The following is a 19,476-nucleotide window of genomic DNA, read 5'->3' as shown; positions in this document are numbered from 1 at the left end:
ACGTAGATGAACTGATAAGATGATACCTGTAAACTGTTGAGGATGTACGTAGATGAACTGATAAGATGATAGCTGTGAAAAATAAGTGAAAGTTACACCTGCTTTTAGTGTTATTTCTTTCTGCCCAGACAGCTAGCTGTTCTAAATGGTTTCATTATTAGTGCTGTGGCCTGTTCAAACAGCCGCATGTCTGCATCCTACATAGTGCACTACTTTTGACCAGAGCTCTATGGGCCTGGTCCAAGTAGTGCACTATAAGGAATAGAATGCCATCTGGAACACGAGTCACCCACCCAGAAAGCAGACCTACCTCGCGGCCTGGCAGGACACACCTCTTTAGGTTCAACACTGATCCCTTTCACTAGCTGACTGGAAATAGATGCTCACCCACTAAACACTTGTTTTCTATTTTATTACCTCAGTCTCTCCTTTTTTTGTCATTTTTTGGGGACTTTGAATCAGTTTTTCTCATTCTCTCACTCTCCCTTCTCTCTCTCGCCTAAATCCGTTTGATTATCACCAAACAAAACACCCTAGTTTTCTCTTTTTATTTCAGTGGTCTAGCTAAATCAGCTCTCAGGGTGTTGCTCTGTGTTAGCCAGTCAAGGGGTGGCCTGCCCACAGTAGGGCTGTGTGGGGAAGAGGAAGCCTTTAGCCAGGGCCCAGCTAGTGGGCTGAGTGAGAGCAGCCATAACCCAGCCTCAGGCCCAGACCGTGGGCGTTCTGTGGTTCTGTCAAAGTGGAAGATGACGGCTCAGTTTGGCTGCCTGTGGTTAAACCCAAATGTGCTGCTCTTTGGAAAACCAATGGCTGCCAGCTGGGCTGGCTTTGTCAAAATGTTCCTACGTCAATGAAGCATGTTATCAAGTAAACAAAAGGCTGCTTATATCACAAAGTACATCCGGTTGTGACATGATGTGTGTGAAAGCATGAGGTATAGTAGGGTTTTATGTTGTGGTCTGTGTACAATTTAATAAAACTGAGCTTGCTTTCGCTGTACAGAGATTTGCATTTAACACACACAATGCTCCAACGCTGGTCCGACCAAGCTGACTCCACACCCCAAGACTGCTTCCATCACGTGGACTGGGATATGTTTCGTATTGCGTCAGTTAACAATATTGACGAATACGCTGATTCGGTGTGCGAGTTCATTCGAACGTGCGTTGAAGAGGTCATTCCCATAGCAACGATAAAAACATTCCCTAACCAGAAACCGTGGATTGATGGCAGCATTCGCGTGAAACTGAAAGCGCGAACCACTGCTTTTAATCAGGGCAAGGTGTCTGGTAACATGACCGAATACAAACAGTGCAGCTATTCCCTCCGCAAGGCTATCAAACAAGCTAAGCGTCAGTACAGAGACAAAGTAGAATCTCAATTCAACGGCTCAGACACAAGAGGCATGTGGCAGGGTCTACAGTCAATCACGGACTACAGGAAGAAATCCAGCCCCGTCACGGACCAGGATGTCTTGCTCCCAGGCAGACTAAATAACTTTTTGCCCGCTTCGAGGACAATACAGTGTCACTGACACGGCCTGCAACGGAAACGTGCGGTATCTCCTTCACTGCAGCCGAGGTGAGTAAGACATTTAAACGTGTTAACCCTCGCAAGGCTGCAGGCCCACGGCATCCCCAGCCGCGCCCTCGGAGCATGCGCAGACCAGCTGGCCGGTGTGTTTACGGACATATTCAATCAATCCCTATACCAGTCTGCTGTTCCCACATGCTTCAAGAGGGCCACCATTGTTCTTGTTCCCAAGAAAGCTAAGGTAACTGAGCTAAACGACTACCGCCCCATAGCACTCACTTCCGTCATCATGAAGTGCTTTGAGAGACTAGTCAAGGACCATATCACCTCCACCCTACCTGACACCCTAGACCCACTCCAATTTGCTTACTGCCCAAATAGGTCCACAGACGATGCAATCTCAACCACACTGCACACTGCCCTAACCCATCTGGACAAGAGGAATACCTATGTGAGAATGCTGTTCGTCGACTACAGCTCGGCATTCAACACCATAGTACCCTCCAAGCTCGTCATTAAGCTCGAGACCCTGGGTCTCGACCCCGCCCTGTGCAACTGGGTACTGGACTTCCTGACGGGCTGCCCCCAGGTGGTGAGGGTAGGCAACAACATCTCCTCCCCGCTGATCCTCAACACTGGGGCCCCACAAGGGTGCGTTCTGAGCCCTCTCCTGTACTCCCTGTTCACCCATGACTGCGTGGCCACGCACGCCTCCAACTCAATCAAGTTTGCGGACGACACAACAGTGGTAGGCTTGATTACCAACAACGACGAGACGGCCTACAGGGAGGAGGTGAGGGCCCTCGGAGTGTGGTGTCAGGAAAATAACCTCACACTCAACGTCAACAAAACTAAGGAGATGATTGTGGACTTCAGGAAACAGCAGAGGGAACACCTCCCTATCCACATCGATGGAACAGTAGTTTAGAGGGTAGCAAGTTTTAAGTTCCTCGGCATACACATCATAAGTAATCCTTCTCACCCCCCCCCTTTAAGATTTAGATGCACTATTGTAAAGTGACTGTTCTACTGGATGTCATAAGGTGAATGCACCAATTTGTAAGTCGCTCTGGATAAGAGCGTCTGCTAAATGACTTAAATGTAAAATGTAACAAGCATTTCGCTACACTCGCATTAACATCTGCTGACCATGTGTATGTGACAAATAAAATTTGATTTGATGATGGCTTCCATTGCAATCTCAGCGGAACACGACATGCACTCACTCACCTGTTCCTCCTGGTTTAATCATTGAAGTGCAGCTCATCTGCTAATTACAAGGGCTGGTCTGGATTGCCTGCTGATTTTAAAGCTCTGATCAGCTAAGAGGCCAATCTGCAAGCAGCTCTGTACACCCTGTACTGGACACTCCAGGTGGGCAGCCAAATATAACTAGAGCTCTCTCTGGGTCTGAGGTCAAAGATCTTCTAAGACTATGTTGCTGGATTCATCTTCAGTCTGCCTGGCTGGCAACCCTCCAAGTGTATCACCATCTGTGATTTATATTTGTTAATGCTCAACAAAATATTTACCTGGGCTTTTGTAGTTTGATGTATAGCTAACTTCTCCAAACAGAGACATTTTAGATTAAGATGAAAGGACTATGTCAGACTTCCCGACCAAGCCCCTGAGTCTGAGCCCATCCCCTCAGAGGAGAAGTGCCCTGAGGTGGAGTTCTTGCAAACTGTCACAATTAGCGCAAGTTATACACATACTATGATGCAATGCATGTTTGTACATGTCCCTATTCCAGCGTTTCCCAAACTCCAAGGGGTGCATCCCCCCCCCAAGCTTGACGATTAGTTTATTATTTTATCAGCTGTGTAGTGTTAGGGCAAAAACCAGAATGTGTACCCCTTGGGGAGATATTGATGTCATGGTGTTTTTAGAAGTTCACTATGATTCCATGCTGTCTGTCTTGTAATTATTTAGTGTTTTCTATAATCTCAGGTGGAGCAGTCTAAGGTGCTGGTAAAGGAAGGAGGAGTTCAGCTTCTTCTCACCATCGTTGACACACCGGGGTTCGGAGACGCTGTCGACAACAGTAACTGGTACGTCTGACTGACTAACCTGCCCTATATCTCTATCTGAATGTGTATATTCTTAATTAAATGTAGTCACTGTTACCTGACATTAAGTAATGTCTGTGCTCTGCTCTCCTATAGCTGGCAGCCAGTCATTGATCACATCGACAGTAAGTTTGAGGATTACCTCAACTCAGAGTCCCGGGTCAATAGACGGCAGATGCCTGACAACAGAGTGCACTGCTGCCTCTACTTCATCACCCCCTCTGGACATGGGTAGGTACTGCAGCTGGTATGGTCTCCATTCTGAAACACAACATTGAAATTCAGTGTTGAATCACAGTTGATATTGTCGCTTCTCAAAATGTGAATAATTCTTGAAGGGTGAAGAATCTAGTGTTTTCATTCTCTCATTTGAGATTGAGCATGATCCTATAGCTCTTGAGAATGTTCCCTAACAGGGCAGTTGGGGTATTGGTCACGGGATGAAATCAGTAGTACAACTACTGTGTAGCCTAAGACTGTTTACATGTTACTAGCTGGTCATCAACACTCCTGCCCCTGGTGAGGAGTATAGCTGTCAGTTTTCAATTAGGCCTAGCTGCCCGCCCCACCCTCGACCCCACGCTGAACCCCTACTAGGACTGCTGAGAGGCACACTGGGACAACGTTTATGTAATCTGTACTCTCCTGGGTTCACTTTGTTTGAGGCTGTTTCTCCTCTGTATCTTGGCTCCAGTCTGTGCTCTGCTCTGCTCAACACACAGCTGTCCCTGCTGTTACATTACATCCCAACACTGGGCTGCTCTGTGCTCCCCATAAACAAAGGTTCATTTGACAGGCCAGCGCTCTCTCCATTTGGGTGTCAGTGCCCCTCACCATCTTGGCCCAAAGTGTCTCGATCTCTGACCAAGTCCTTGTTCTGTTCTGTTCTTCATGTGCCTGGCTGGCTGGCAGCAGTCTGTGGTCATCCAAGAGGACTAGCACCGTATGGCTCCATTCACAGTTAACATCTGCCTCCTCTGTGTCCCCACGGGACTCTCATAGCACATTACCAGCACAGCTGGAACCAGGGCAGAGAGCGTGTGTGTGTGTGTGTGTGTGTGTGTGTGTGTGTGTGTGTGTGTGTGTGTGTGTGTGTGTGCACAAACTGATCTTTCAAAATGAAGACTTAAAACACAATAATTTCTCAAGTGCGATGATTTATTCTGTTCTTTTGTGCGATCTCTCTGAACGTAAAGTTTCATTTAGCCACAGCCAGCCAAGTCAGACCGGAGACTTGTACTTGTTGGCATGCCCTTTAACTTTTTCTTGTCTGCGTGCCAAGATTCAACGTTGCTAAGATGTCCCAGCATCTCCTTTCACAAACAGTCTGGAGTCTGTAATTCTGTATGAAATACCAATGTGATGGCTGTTTAAATTAGAGCTGTTTTCAGGCAGACAGAACAGAAGAATCCTGTTCTGCTCAGTGGATTTACAATGTGTTGTGGGCCGGCCAGATGTGCAGTTTCAGCAGCAATGCTGCCATGGTGCTAGAGATTCATTCTGGAAACAAGAAATGCTGTTTTTTAGTCCCGAGGTGGGCCAAGCTGTGCAATCTGAGTTTTTCTCTTCTCTCTCTCCAGGTTGAAGCCTCTTGATATAGAGTTCATGAAGCGGTTACATGAAAAAGTGAACATCATCCCCCTCATCGCCAAAGCGGACACAATGACTCCTGAGGAGTGCCAACAGTTCAAGAAGCAGGTGTGTGTGTTGGCTCTGTGTACATACCGTGTTCTATGGGTGGCCTGTGTGTTTATGGTTTGTTAAAAAAAACACTTCTTTATCTGAATGCAGAAGTCAACAGTTTGGGTGTGTGATCAGTAGTTTATGCAAACTATTCCTGTGGGAGAGAACACATGCAATAAATAAGTTGTTGCACAGTTGTTGCACAAAGCGCGTGTGTGTGCTGAGCACAGTTTCCTCATCCTGTGTATTGACTGACCCTCTCCGCTGTCTGTCTCGGTCTCTCCGCTGTCTGTCTCGGTCTCTCCGCTGTCTGTCTCGGTCTCTCCGCTGTCTGTCTCGGTCTCTCCGCTGTCTGTCTCGGTCTCTCCGCTGTCTGTCTCGGTCTCTCCGCTGTCTGTCTCGGTCTCTCCGCTGTCTGTCTCGGTCTCTCCGCTGTCTGTCTCGGTCTCTCCGCTGTCTGTCTCGGTCTCTCCGCTGTCTGTCTCGGTCTCTCCGCTGTCTGTCTCGGTCTCTCCGCTGTCTGTCTCGGTCTCTCCGCTGTCTGTCTCGGTCTCTCCGCTGTCTCTTCGCGGTCTCTCCGCTGTCTTTCGCGGTCTCTCCGCTGTCTTCGCGGTCTCTCCGCTGTCTTTCGCGGTCTCTCCGCTGTCTGTCTCGGTCTCTCCGCTGTCTGTCTCGGTCTCTCCGCTGTCTGTCTCGGTCTCTCCGCTGTCTTTCGCGGTCTCTCCGCTGTCTTTCGCGGTCTCTCCGCTGTCTTTCGCGGTCTCTCCGCTGTCTTTTCGCGGTCTCTCCGCTATCTTCGCGGTCTCTCCGCTGTCTGTCGCGGTCTCTCCGCTGTCTGTCGCGGTCTCTCCGCTGTCTGTCGGGTCTCTCCGCTGTCTGTCGCGGTCTCTCCGCTGTCTGTCGCGGTCTCTCCGCTGTCTGTCGCGGTCTCTCCGCTGTCTGTCGCGGTCTCTCCGCTGTCTCTCCGCGGTCTCTCCGCTGTCTGTCTCGGTCTCTCCGCTGTCTGTCGCGGTCTCTCCGCTGTCTGTCTCGGTCTCTCCGCTGTCTGTCCTCGGTCTCTCCGCTGTCTGTCCGCTGTCTGTCCGCTGTCTGTCTCGGTCTCTCCGCTGTCTGTCTCGGTCTCTCCGCTGTCTGTCTCGGTCTCTCCGCTGTCTGTCTCGGTCTCGCCGCTGTCTGCTGCTGTCTGTCTCGGTCTCGTCTGTCGGTCTGTCTCTCTGTCGGTCGGTCTGTCTCTCGGTCGGTCGGGCGGCCTCTCTGTCGGTCGGTCGGTCGGGCGGCCTCTCTGTCGGTCGGTCGGGCGGCCTCTCTGTCGGTCGGTCGGGCGGCCTCTCTGTCGGTCGGTCGGGCGGCCTCTCTGTCGGTCGGTCGGGCGGCCTCTCTGTCGGTCGGTCGGGCGGCCTCTCTGTCGGTCGGTCGGGCGGCCTCTCTGTCGGTCGGTCGGGCGGCCTCTCTGTCGGTCGGTCGGGCGGCCTCTCTGTCGGTCGGTCGGGCGGCCTCTCTGTCGGTCGGGCGGGCGGCCTCTCTGTCGGTCGGGCGGGCGGCCTCTCTGTCGGTCGGGCGGGCGGCCTCTCTGTCGGTCGGGCGGGCGGCCTCTCTGTCGGGCGGGCGGCCTCTCTGTCGGGCGGGCGGCCTCTCTGTCGGGCGGGCGGTCTCTCTGTCGGGCGGGCGGTCTCTCTGTCGGGCGGGCGGTCTCTCTGTCGGGCGGGCGGTCTCTCTGTCGGGCGGGCGGTCTCTCTGTCGGGCGGGCGGTCTCTCTGTCGGGCGGGCGGTCTCTCTGTCGGGCGGGCGGTCTCTCTGTCGGGCGGGCGGTCTCTCTGTCGGGCGGGCGGTCTCTCTGTCGGGCGGGCGGTCTCTCTGTCTGTCGGGCGGGCGGTCTCTCTGTCTGTCGGGCGGGCGGTCTCTCTGTCTGTCGGGCGGGCGGTCTCTCTGTCGGGCGGGCGGTCTCTCTGTCTGTCGGGCGGGCGGTCTGTCTGTCGGGCGGGCGGTCTCTCTGTCTGTCGGGCGGGCGGTCTCTCTGTCGGGCGGGCGGTCTCTCTGTCGGGCGGGCGGTCTCTCTGTCGGGCGGGCGGTCTCTCTGTCGGGCGGGCGGTCTCTCTGTCGGGCGGGCGGTCTCTCTGTCGGGCGGGCGGTCTCTCTGTCGGGCGGGCGGGTCTCTCTGTCGGGCGGGCGGTCTCTCTGTCGGTCGGGCGGTCTCTCTGTCGGTCTGGCGGTCTCTCTGTCGGTCTGTCTGTCGGTCTGTCTGTCTCTCTGTCTCTCTGTCGGTCTGTCTGTCTCTCTGTCGGTCTCTCTGTCTCTCTGTCTCTCTGTCTCTCTGTCGGTCTCTCTGTCGGTCTGTCGGTCTCTCTGTCGGTCTGTCTGTCTCTCTGTCGGTCTGTCTGTCTCTCTGTCGGTCTGTCTGTCTCTCTGTCGGTCTGTCTGTCTCTCTGTCGGTCTGTCTGTCTCTCTGTCGGTCTGTCTGTCTCTCTGTCGGTCTGTCTGTCTCTCTGTCGGTCTGTCTGTCTCTCTGTCGGTCTGTCTGTCTCTCTGTCGGTCTGTCTGTCTCTCTGTCGGTCTGTCTGTCTCTCTGTCGGTCTGTCTCTCTGTCTCTCTGTCGGTCTGTCTGTCTCTCTGTCGGTCTGTCTGTCTCTCTGTCGGTCTGTCTGTCTCTCTGTCTCTCTGTCGGTCTCTCTGTCGGTCTCTCTGTCGGTCTCTCTGTCGGTCTCTCTGTCGGGCGGGCGGTCTCTCTGTCGGGCGGGCGGTCTCTCTGTCGGGCGGGCGGTCTCTCTGTCGGGCGGGCGGTCTCTCTGTCGGGCGGGCGGTCTCTCTGTCGGGCGGGCGGTCTCTCTGTCGGGCGGGCGGTCTCTCTGTCGGTCTGTCTGTCTCTGTCGGTCTGTCTGTCTCTGTCGGTCTGTCTGTCTCTGTCGGTCTGTCGGTCTCTGTCGGTCTGTCTGTCTGTCGGTCTCTCTGTCGGTCTGTCTCTCTGTCTGTCTCTCTGTCGGTCTCTCTGTCGGTCTCTCTGTCGGTCTCTCTGTCGGTCTCTCTGTCGGTCGGGCGGTCTCTCTGTCGGGCGGGCGGTCTCTCTGTCGGGCGGGCGGTCTCTCTGTCGGGCGGGCGGTCTCTCTGTCGGGCGGGCGGTCTCTCTGTCGGTCGGGCGGTCTCTCTGTCGGTCGGGCGGTCTCTCTGTCGGTCTGTCGGTCTCTCTGTCGGTCTGTCGGTCTCTCTCTCTGTCGGGCGGTCTCTGTCTGTCGGTCTGTCTGTCGGTCTGTCTCTCTGTCGGTCTCTCTGTCGGTCTCTCTGTCGGTCTCTCTGTCGGTCTCTCTGTCGGTCTCTCTGTCGGTCGGTCTGTCTCTCTGTCGGTCTGTCTGTCTCTCTGTCGGTCTGTCTGTCTTTGTCGGTCTGTCTGTCTCTCTGTCGGTCTGTCTCTCTGTCTGTCTCTCTGTCGGTCTCTCTGTCGGTCTCTCTGTCGGTCTGTCTGTCTCTCTCTGTCGGTCTGTCTCTCTGTCTGTCTCTCTCTGTCGGTCTGTCTCTCTGTCTGTCTCTCTCTGTCGGTCTGTCTCTCTGTCTGTCTCTCTGTCGGTCTCTCTGTCGGTCTCTCTGTCGGTCTCTCTGTCGGTCTCTCTGTCGGTCTCTCTGTCGGTCTCTCTGTCGGTCTGTCTGTCGGTCGGTCTGTCTCTCTGTCGGTCTCTCTGTCTGTCTCTCTGTGGTCTGTCGGTCGGTCTGTCTCTCTGTCGGTCGGTCTGTCTCTCTGTCGGTCGGTCTGTCTCTCTGTCGGTCGGTCTGTCTCTCTGTCGGTCGGTCTGTCTCTCTGTCGGTGTCTGTCTCTCTGTCGGTCGGTCGGTCTCTCTGTCGGTCGGTCGGTCTCTCTGTCGGTCGGTCGGTCTCTCTGTGTGTCGGTCTCTCTGTGTGGTCTCTCTCTGTCGGTCGGTCGGTCTGTCTGTCTCTCTCTGTCTGTCTGTGTCTCTCTCTGTCTGTCGGTGTCTCTCTCTGTGTCTCTCTCTGTGTCTCTCTCTGTGTCTCTCTCTGTGTCTCTCTCTGTGTCTCTCTCTGTGTCTCTCTCTGTGTCTCTCTCTGTGTCTCTCTCTGTGTGTCTCTCTCTGTGTGTCTCTCTCTGTGTGTCTCTCTCTGTGTGTCTCTCTCTGTGTGTCTCTCTCTGTGTGTCTCTCTCTGTGTGTCTCTCTCTGTGTGTCTCTCTCTGTGTGTCTCTCTCTGTGTGTCTCTCTCTGTGTCTCTCTCTGTGTGTCTCTCTCTGTGTGTCTCTCTCTCTGTCTGTGTCTCTCTCTGTCTGTGTCTCTCTCTGTGTGTCTCTCTCTCTCTCTCTCTCTGTCTGTCTCTCTGTCTAGTCTCTCTCTGTCTAGTCTCTCTCTGTCTCTCTGTCATCTATTCTCTCAGTCTCATCTATATATATATATTTTTTTTTAACCTTTATTTAACCAGGCAAGTCAGTTAAGAACAGATTCTTATTTTCAATGACGGCCTAGGAACAGTGGGTTAACTGCCTGTTCAGGGGCAGAACGACAGATTTGTACCTTGTCAGCTCGGGGGTTTGAACTTGCAACCTTCCGGTTATTAGTCCAATGCTCTAACCACTAGGCTTCCCTCTATATTTCTGTCTTGCTCTGTCTCTTCTCCTCGCTCTGTCTCCTCTCTTGGTCTCATCTGTCATCTCTAGCTCTCTCTCTCATCGCTGTCTCCTTCTCCACCCCCATTGCTCTGACCTTTCTATATTTTTCTCCTCCCCTCTATTCTTCCCCTCCCTCCCTCCCCTAATCTCTTTATAGATCATGCGAGAAATCACAGAGCACAAAATCAAGATCTACGAGTTCCCAGAAACTGACGATGAGGAGGAGAACAAGATAGTCAAGAAGATCAAGGTTTGGTTTCTCCCAATGCGCTCATACACACATAAACGCTGCTTTTATTCTCCACACAAGAGATGGAATTGAATAGGAGAAAAAAAACTTGACCTGACAAACAAACATGAACATGCATCACTATCTTTATCCCAATTGCTATATGTCATGTTTACAGCCCCCATAACATAAATCCAATAAAATCTAACACTAGTATTTTGGCTGAGCTGGTCCCAACAGCCCCAGTATTGACAAGAGAAGACTGACTGGTTTGTTAGCTTCCGTGGAGACTGACTGACTGGTCCATTGGCGACCGTGGAGAATGACTGACTGGTCCGTTGGCGACTGTGGAGACTGACTGGTTCGTTGGCGACCGTGGAGACTGACTGGTTCGTTGGCGACCGTGGAGACTGACTGGTTCGTTGGCGACCGCGGAGACTGACTGGTTCGTTGGCGACCGCGGAGACCGACTGGTCCGCTGGCGACCGCGGAGACCGACTGGTCCGCTGGCGACCGCGGAGACCGACTGGTCCGCTGGCGACCGCGGAGACCGACTGGTCCGCTGGCGACCGCGGAGACCGACTGGTCCGCTGGCGACCGCGGAGACCGACTGGTCCGCTGGCGACCGCGGAGACCGACTGGTCCGCTGGCGACCGCGGAGACCGACTGGTCCGCTGGCGACCGCGGAGACCGACTGGTCCGCTGGCGACCGCGGAGACCGACTGGTCCGCTGGCGACCGCGGAGACCGACTGGTCGCTGGCGACCGCGGAGACCGACTGGTCCGCTGGCGACCGCGGAGACCGACTGGTCCGCTGGCGACCGCGGAGACCGACTGGTCGCTGGCGACCGCGGAGACCGACTGGTCCGCTGGCGACCGCGGAGACCGACTGGTCCGCTGGCGACCGACTGGTCCGCTGGCGACCGACTGGTCCGCTGGCGACCGCTGGCGACCGACTGGTCCGCTGGCGACCGCGGAGACCGACTGGTCCGCTGGCGACCGCGGAGACCGACTGGTCCGCTGGCGACCGCGGAGACCGACTGGTCCGCTGGCGACCGTTGAAAAAAAGTTTATTTTGACCATAGAGCCATACAGAGAAGTGAGCTAGCTATCATAGAGATATACAGGTAGAATTAATATTGATTAGGTCACACGATCAGATGTCCTCTACTGGTCCAGCATACTCTGCACTTATATTGTGTCACACACAATCATATACACGCAAGCAAATACACACAAACATATATACACACACACACACACATACAGTGCCTTGCAAAAGTATTCATACCCCTTGGTGTTTTTCCTATTTTGTTGCATAACAACCTGTAATTTAAATGGATTTTTATAATAATAAACATACACAAAATAGTCCAAATTGATGAAGTGAAATTTAAAAAATAACTTGTTTAAAAAAAATTATAAAACATTTAGGCGGAAAAGTGGTGCGTGCATATGTATTCACCCACTTTGCTATGAAGCCCCTAAATAAGTTCTGGTGCAACCAATTACCTTCAGAAGTCACATAATTAGTTAGATTGCACACAGGTGGACTTTAAGTGTCACATGATCTCACTATATATATATACACCTGTTCAGAAAGGCCCCAGAGTCTGCAACACCACTAAGCAAGGGGCACCACCAAGCAAGCGGGCACCATGAAGACCAAGGAGCTCTCCAAACAGGTCAGGGACAAAGTTGTGGAGAAGTACAGAGCAGGGTTGGGTTATAAAAAAAATATCTGAAACTTTGAACATCCCACGGAGCACCATTTTAAATCCATTATTAAAAAATGGAAAGAATATGGCAACACAACAAACCTGCCAAGACGGGGCCGCCCACCAAAACTCACGGACCAGGCAAAGAGGGCATTAATCAGAGGCAACAAAGAGACCAAAGATAACCCTGAAGGAGCTGCAAAGCTCCACAGCGGAGTTGGGAGTATCTGTCCATAGGACATATTTAAACCGGTCACTCCACAGAGCTGGGCTTTACAGAAGAGAGGCCAGAATTAAGCCATTGCTTAAAGAAAAAAAGAAGCAAACACGTGTGGTTTTTGCCAAAGGCATGTGGGAGACTCCCCCAAACATATGGAAGAAGGTTCTCTGATCAGATGAGACCAAAATTGAGCTTTTTGGTCATCAAGCAAAACGCTATGTCTGAAAACCCAACACCTCTCATCACCCCGAGAACACCATGTGTTTCATCTGCAGAGCCTGGGAAACTGGTCAGAATGGAAGGAATGATGGATGGTGCTAAATACAGGGAAATTCTTGCGGGAAACCTGTTTCAGTCTTCCAGATATTTGAGTCTGGGACGGAGGTTCACCTTCCAGCAGGACAATGACCCCTAAGCATACTGATAAAGCAACACTCGACTGGTTTAAGGGGAAACATTTAAATGTTTTGGAATGGCCAAATCAAATCCCAGATCTCAATCCAATTGAGAATATGTGGTATGACTTAAAGATTGCTGTACACCAGCAGAACCCATCCAACTTGAAGGATCTGGAGCAATCCCAGTGGCGAGATGTGCCAAGCTTCTAGAGACATACTCCGAGAGACTTGCAGCTGTAATTGCTGCAAAAGGTGTCTCTACAAAGTATTGACTTTGAGGGGGTGAATAGTTAAGCATGCTCAAGTTTTCTGTTTCTCATCTTATTTCTTGTTTGTTTCAAAGTGGTAGGCATGTTGTGTAAATCAAATTATACAAAACCCCCAAAAATCCATTTTAATTCCAGTTTGTAAGGCAACAAAATGTGGTGGGTGAGTACTTTTGCAAGCCACTGTACACACACACTAAGCACTGTTCTCAACTGTCACTGAGCTGGTGTGATCTCAATACACTACTTTATCTCCAGTCAGTTTTCCATGTAATTTAAAAAAGGGAAACCTGGTGAATATACTTGACTGCAGCGAAGGTCACACTAAAGTTGACTTCTGCAGACCGTGTCTGTGCAGAAACCTGTTAGACAAGGCTATTAATTTATTTTTGTTGTGTGTCAGCTGTGTAACACTTGTCCCTCCCTCCTGCAGGATCGCTTACCCCTGGCTGTTGTTGGTAGCAACACCATCATCGTGGTCAATGAGAAACGGGTGCGAGGGAGGCAGTACCCCTGGGGTGTGGCGGAAGGTGAGGAGTCATGGGTCAGAGGTCACAGTCAGGTACTGGCCTGGACACACACACGCGCACCAGTCTTTGGGTGTTATTCAATATTAGCACAAAAGTTGTCCTACACATACTGTTTAATTTGAAAGGTTTATGCCTGGAAGAAGTACAAGCTATCTCACCCTACTATGGGGTCAGTACATTATCTGGGAAACTGCACTCTTCTTATAGTTTGTACGTCTGTGTGTGTGTTGGGGGAAGTGCATCTGCAGGTGATGTTGATTTAGAGTGACAGTTCTGCTTTGCCCCATAGGCCTGCTCTGTGTCTCAATGCAAATGCTCACATTTCTATCAATCAAATGTATTTAAAGCCCTTCTTACATCAGTTGACGTCAGTGCTGTACAGAAACCCAGCCTAAAACCCCAAACAGCAAACAATTCAGATGTAGAAACACAGTGGCTAGGAAAAACTCCCTAGAAAGGCCGGAACCTAGGAAGAAACCTAGAGAGGAACCAGGCTATAAGGGGTGGCCAGTCCTCTTCTGACTGTGCTGGGTGGAGATTATAACAGAACATGGCCAAGATGTTCAAATGGTCATAAATGACCAGCATGGTCAGATAATAATAATCACAGTGGTTGAAGAGGGTGCAACAGGTCACCACCTCGGGAGTAAATGTCAGTTGGCTTTTCATAGCCGATCATTCAGAGTATCTCTACCGCACCTGCTGTCTCTAGAGAGTTGAAAACAGCAGGTCTGGGATAAGGTAGCATGTCCGGAGAACAGGTCAGGGTTCCATAGCTGCAGGCAGAACAGTTGAAACTGGAGTAGCAGCACGGCCGGGTGGACTAGGGACAGCAAGGAGTCATCAGGCCAGGTAGCCCTGAGGCATGGTCCTGTGAGTGAGGGAGATTTAAATTCACACAGGACACTGGGTAAGACAGGAGAAATTCTCCAGATATAATAGACTGACCCTAGCCCCCCGACACACACTATTGCAGCATAAATACTGGAGGTTGAGACAGGAGGGAGACACTGTGGCCCCGTCCGACGATACACCTGGACAGGGCTAAACAGGCAGGATATAACCCCACCCATTTTGCCAAAGCACAGCCCCCACACCACTAGAGGGATATCTTCAACCACCAACTTACTATCCTGAGACGAGGCCAAGTATCGCCCACGGCACGAACCCGGGGGGGGGGCCAACCCAGACAAGAAGATCACGTTAGTGACTCAGCCCACTCAAGTGAAGCACCCCTCCTAGGGATGGCATGGAAGAGCACCAGTAAGCCAGTGACTCAGCCCCTGTAATAGTGTTTGAGGCAGAGAATCCCAGTGGAGAGAGGGGAACCGGCCAGGCAGAGACAGCCAGGGCGGTTTGTTGCTCCAGTGCCTTTCCGTTCACCTTCACACTCCTGGGCCAGACTACACTCAATCATAGGACCTACTGAAGAGATAAGTATTCAATAAAGACTCTCACATGGATAGGCAGACAATTCCATAAAAATGTAGCTCTATAGGAGAAAGCCCTGCCTCCAGCTGTTTGCTTAGAAATTCTAGGGACAGTAAGGAGGCCTGCGTCTTGTGACCGTAGCGTACGTGTTGCTATGTACGGCAGGACCAAATCGGAAAGTTAGGTACGAGCAAGCCCATGTAATGCTTTGTATGTTAGCAGTAAAACCTTGAAATCAGCCTGAGCCGAAGCCAGCGTAGAGTCCCATCTATGTTTCTAGTTTCAGCTCACATAGTTCAAGTGACACAAGTATTTACATGGCTGCAAAAAGTGTATTAAAATGTCACACTATTCCTATACTAAACATTAGATTACTAGAACCAGGTTAAGTTCAGTAGCCTCCTGCCCAACAGTTGACATTTAGGGGTATGTTGTGTTATCAACATAACATAACAAGTCTTTCTCTGGCCCTGTGTGTGTCTTGAGTGATAAAACTGTCTGCTAAAACTCAGCATTATCTACTGGTGACATAATGACCATGGAATGTTCTAAACAAATAGAGTAGCACTTATGTCATATTGCATACAGCGAACATGACATTTGTTAATGTAAAAAAAACACACAAAAAAGACAAACATTGAGATTGTATGACTGTTGCTATGTATCAACTTGTAACTATTTAGTTCTACTTCCACTCAATAGAACAGGCCCTTTAGATGGAGAGGTGTGTTTTGAGCAGGCAGTCCTGTATGTAGATGAGACGTGTTCTACTCAACAGGATATGTGTGTTCTGTTCTCTTTGATGCTAGACAGACAGAATGACAGGAAGCTGCAGGAGTGCCTTAGCACAAATAAAATATTTTTCCACTACCTAAAAGAAAACGAATGCATCCGACTAAGAAATATGTGCACGCAGGAATGCAAAAGCTCCCTGGGAGAGATGATTTGAAAGAGGATAGGTTTACCATTTAACACGCGGCTCCTGTTCATGCCTCTCTGCATCTCGTCTTCTTCACTCAAACATGTTAAGAACAGTTGTAAATTAGTCTACAATCTACAGCACTGGTCTTAGTCGAGTAGACATGTTTATGAAGTATTCTGAACGTTTACCTCATGACCCAAGCAGTCATCACCCCAGAGCTCAAATCACACACACATTAAATACCCTCTAACCCCATAACTTCTTCATGTCCCCCCTCTGCTCCCCACTGTTTTCTACCGCTGCATGAGTATATGGTAAAATCAGTTGTAGCCTAAACTCTACAATTCAGATACAGCTCTTTATCTCTGTCTATGACCAGATAACAAGTCATGGTCTTTGATCTGTAATGAGTTGTGTGTGGCTGTAGTTCTGGATAAGACATAGTTGTGTGCTCTCGACTGGATGAACTGTGTGGTTACTACTACTAGAGAGTACCTCTGTGGTGGTTCCATGTTAACCGCCCATGGGGAGTGAGTTTTGGAATTTAAAAAATGTTTCAGGCACCATATAAGTGTGTAAATATAGAGAGGGCGGGAGAGGGCAAGGCCACTCGTCAGCTTTGTGATCCACTCCCTACAGCAGTCAAACAGAAACCTCAGAGGAACTAGTGTATGTGGAAGAGTATGTGGTGTCTGGCACCACCCTGTGGCTGCTGACAATATTACACCCATACACTCCTCTCTGTCTCCTCCCCACAGCTCTCTAGGAAAAGATCTCAATTGCATCTTCCCTGGAGCTGAGCCTAGCTCTCCAGCACGCTCTCTCTCCTGTGACTGCCACACCCCCTGGTGGCTACTGACTACTCTCTCTAACTCTTTCTCCTTTCTCTCTCGCTCTGCCTCGCTCTGTCTCGCTCTCTAGTGGAGAATGGAGAGCACTGTGACTTCACCATCCTGAGGAACATGCTCATCAGGTACCGTTACAGCACACACACTCTCCTCTGCATTATGGTCATGCTCCACTGAGTGTCCTGGTTTAAACGCTGCATGAGCAGTAGCAGATGGTAGGGAGATTATGGTGCCAGTTTTCAGTGCAATGTCATTCCTCACTGCTCTCTCTGACTGTTTAAATGGATTTTAGTGTCACTATCGTTTTTTACTGTAGAGTGTATTGCTGTGGTTAATTTTAGTTGAAATAAAGTTGTATTTGATTTCAGTGGTTCTGTCTTCTTGTTCCAGAACTTACATGTCATCTAAATAAAGTTTTAATTTGATTTTGATCCAGAACTCACATGCAGGACCTGAAAGACGTGACCAACAATGTCCACTATGAGAACTACCGCAGCAGGAAGCTAGCAGCCGTCACATACAACGGAGTGGACAGCAACAAGAACAAGGGACCAATGACCAAGTGAGTACTAACCAAAAGTTGACGAAAGGTGTTTGTATGTGGTTCTGTTCTGTTTTCCATTTCTCTCCATTCCAGCCAGGTCTTCTGTAACAGCGTGGATGAAGGGAAGGAGATGAGGCCCTGCACTAACGCAATCCACTCCTCTGATCACAGGGACTAACAGTCATCTACACACAGCTCAGCATCTGGGCTGGATCTAACACAGTCTCATAAGCCTGAGCCACTGCTAATTCACAGCCAAGTATAGAGAACCTCACTAAAATGATGCACCGTAAAATCACAGTAACCATAAGCATTCAATAGCTAGCTAATAGCTCTCTAACGCACAGTCATCATAATATCAGCATGCTAAGTGTGTGTATGTTTTTTTTTTTTAGATTTGACACAAATGAAGGCATGTAAGTGTCATTTCAGTTCTTCAAGAACCCTCTTGTTAGCTATGTTTCCATACTCTCCTCTCTGTTTTTCCATTGTACAGATATCTGTGTTGTTTAGAGATGCTGTTCTTTATTTGACGCTAGAGGCCCCTACCAGGTCATGAAATGGATGATATCATTCTACGGCACTCTAGCAAACTGCCCAGTCTTCATTGAATACTTGTTGGCAGAATAGTCTCCAATAGTCTTCCTGGAAAATCGTATTTGTTGTCCTGTGAAGGGGCCTCTTGCTTTCTTTGTGAGCTTTCAGCGTCCGTACCAGTAGAGCATGTTGGTGACTTGGCGTTCACTAACTCAGCGATGCAATGGCTTGGCTTTATTAACACAGACAGAAATGGCTATTGAATCGCTGGGTCTTCCTCTCCCATGTCCCTCCTCTTCCTCCTCCAGGCATAAGTGTATGCAGTAGAGATCGTGACAGGAATTTCCACCCTGGCCCGAAGTCTGAGTTTGACTGCTCTGGGGTGCAAGGCTTTAGACTGATGGATGTTGTGTGTGTGCACATGCCTCAACCCTGCAGGAGTCCATTGGCCCAGATGGAGGAGGAGAGGAGGGAGCACGTGGCCAAGATGATGAAGATGGAGATGGAAATGGAACAGGTGTTTGAGATGAAGGTCAAGGAGAAGATCCAGAAGCTCAAAGACTCTGAGCAAGAGGTACAGGAACCTAACAGAACACCTTCACACCACTCAATCAAATCACTGAAATACTCTGTTTGTTCCCATGTTTATTTGTGTATTTTCCGTACAGCAATCTCACTAAAAAGACGCACCACCGTTTTGAATGGTTAAATTGATTTAATTAACAGAAAGAGATAATAGGCCTTATCTTACCTGATGTTAATACTACAAAATGCATCATTAGTAATTCAAAATGGGTACAGTCCATAGAGCGCTTGAGCTGTCAATCAGAGGATGATTTAGAGGCAGACAGGAAGCCCATCACTGCAGCTCCAACACCCTCAGAATGGCTTCCAGTTTCTCATCAGAAAAGAGACACTGCTGGTCACTCCTCCCAATCCAAAGTGGCAGGTATTTTAGTGGTTAGAGTCTAGTGGTTAGAGTTTTGGGCCAGTAAGCGAAAGATTGCTGGATCGAATCCCCGAGCTGACACGGTAAAAATCTGTTGTTCTGCCCCTGAACAAGGCAGTTAACCCACTGTTCCCCGGTAGGCCGTCATTGTAAGTAGGAATTTGTTCTTAACTGACTTACCTAGTTAAATATAGGTTCAATTTAAAAGCCTTTCTCCCCTCATGCTGCATGATTCTGTCTAGGGTCTATCACACTGTCGCTCTGTAAAACAGAAACATACTCCTCACCACCGTGTACCAGTCAACCAGAAGGTTCTGCTCCTGCTCAGACGGGTGCTGGCTGTGTTCAAGGAGAATGGTCACATGTCTGAGTTGGATGTCCAGTACTGCTCACACTGCCAGAGACCCAGGCTGTCTCCCTCAACCTCTGCTATCCATGATGCCATCCATGGTACAGCCTGGACAAAATGCTGGATGAAGTCACTCAAGCTTAGATAGGAGAGACGGGTCACGTCTAGTCTTGGGGTGTTGCCACCAATCTGAGTTCCAAATCAACATTGGCGCCTTACAACCAAACATTCTAAATTCAAAACATTCTTGCTCTATTTAATTGTGATCTCATCATATTCAAATGTAAATGTATTCTTAGGATTTAGAATCACCAAGGGAACGGCAGAATGCTTTCAAATCATCACCAGCAGACATGATGAAATGTTTTAATATGGTCATAGCTGTGATTACATCATACTCAGTCAAACACACACATACTGTATATGCACACACACACACACACACACACACACACACACACCTCCAGCATGCAAATGATGCAAATTGTCCTGTCTGCAGCTCCAGCGGCGCCACGAGCAGATGAAGAAGAACCTGGAGGCCCAGCACAAGGAGCTGGAGGAGAAGAGACGCCAGCTGGAGGATGAGAAGAACAACTGGGAGGCACAGCAGAGGGTGCTGGAGCAACAGAAACTAGACTCCTCCAGGTACAA

General features: G+C 50.1%; 1 protein-coding gene across 4 annotated transcripts in view; it reads left to right on the top strand.

The window, feature by feature from the left end:
- LOC127909331 (septin-7) overlaps positions 1–19,476 on the top strand; it is a 53,233-nt gene that overhangs the window by 26,003 nt on the left and 7,754 nt on the right. For 2 of the 4 annotated variants that reach the window (XM_052470118.1, XM_052470117.1), the window contains exons 3-12: positions 3,484–3,584; positions 3,699–3,833; positions 5,183–5,300; positions 10,043–10,135; positions 13,149–13,245; positions 16,520–16,571; positions 16,883–17,008; positions 17,386–17,406; positions 17,966–18,101; positions 19,325–19,470. In XM_052470118.1, coding sequence (XP_052326078.1) covers positions 3,484–3,584; positions 3,699–3,833; positions 5,183–5,300; positions 10,043–10,135; positions 13,149–13,245; positions 16,520–16,571; positions 16,883–17,008; positions 17,386–17,406; positions 17,966–18,101; positions 19,325–19,470 — 1,025 coding nt within the window. The remainder of the gene's footprint in view (positions 1–3,483; positions 3,585–3,698; positions 3,834–5,182; positions 5,301–10,042; positions 10,136–13,148; positions 13,246–16,519; positions 16,572–16,882; positions 17,009–17,385; positions 17,407–17,965; positions 18,102–19,324; positions 19,471–19,476) is intronic. The other 2 variants (XM_052470120.1, XM_052470119.1) reach the window with 1 other exon arrangement.

Source organism: Oncorhynchus keta, chromosome 19 (genome assembly GCF_023373465.1).
Source record: "Oncorhynchus keta strain PuntledgeMale-10-30-2019 chromosome 19, Oket_V2, whole genome shotgun sequence".
Taxonomy (NCBI): domain Eukaryota; kingdom Metazoa; phylum Chordata; class Actinopteri; order Salmoniformes; family Salmonidae; genus Oncorhynchus; species Oncorhynchus keta.
This window is presented reverse-complemented; position numbering and strand designations above follow the sequence as displayed.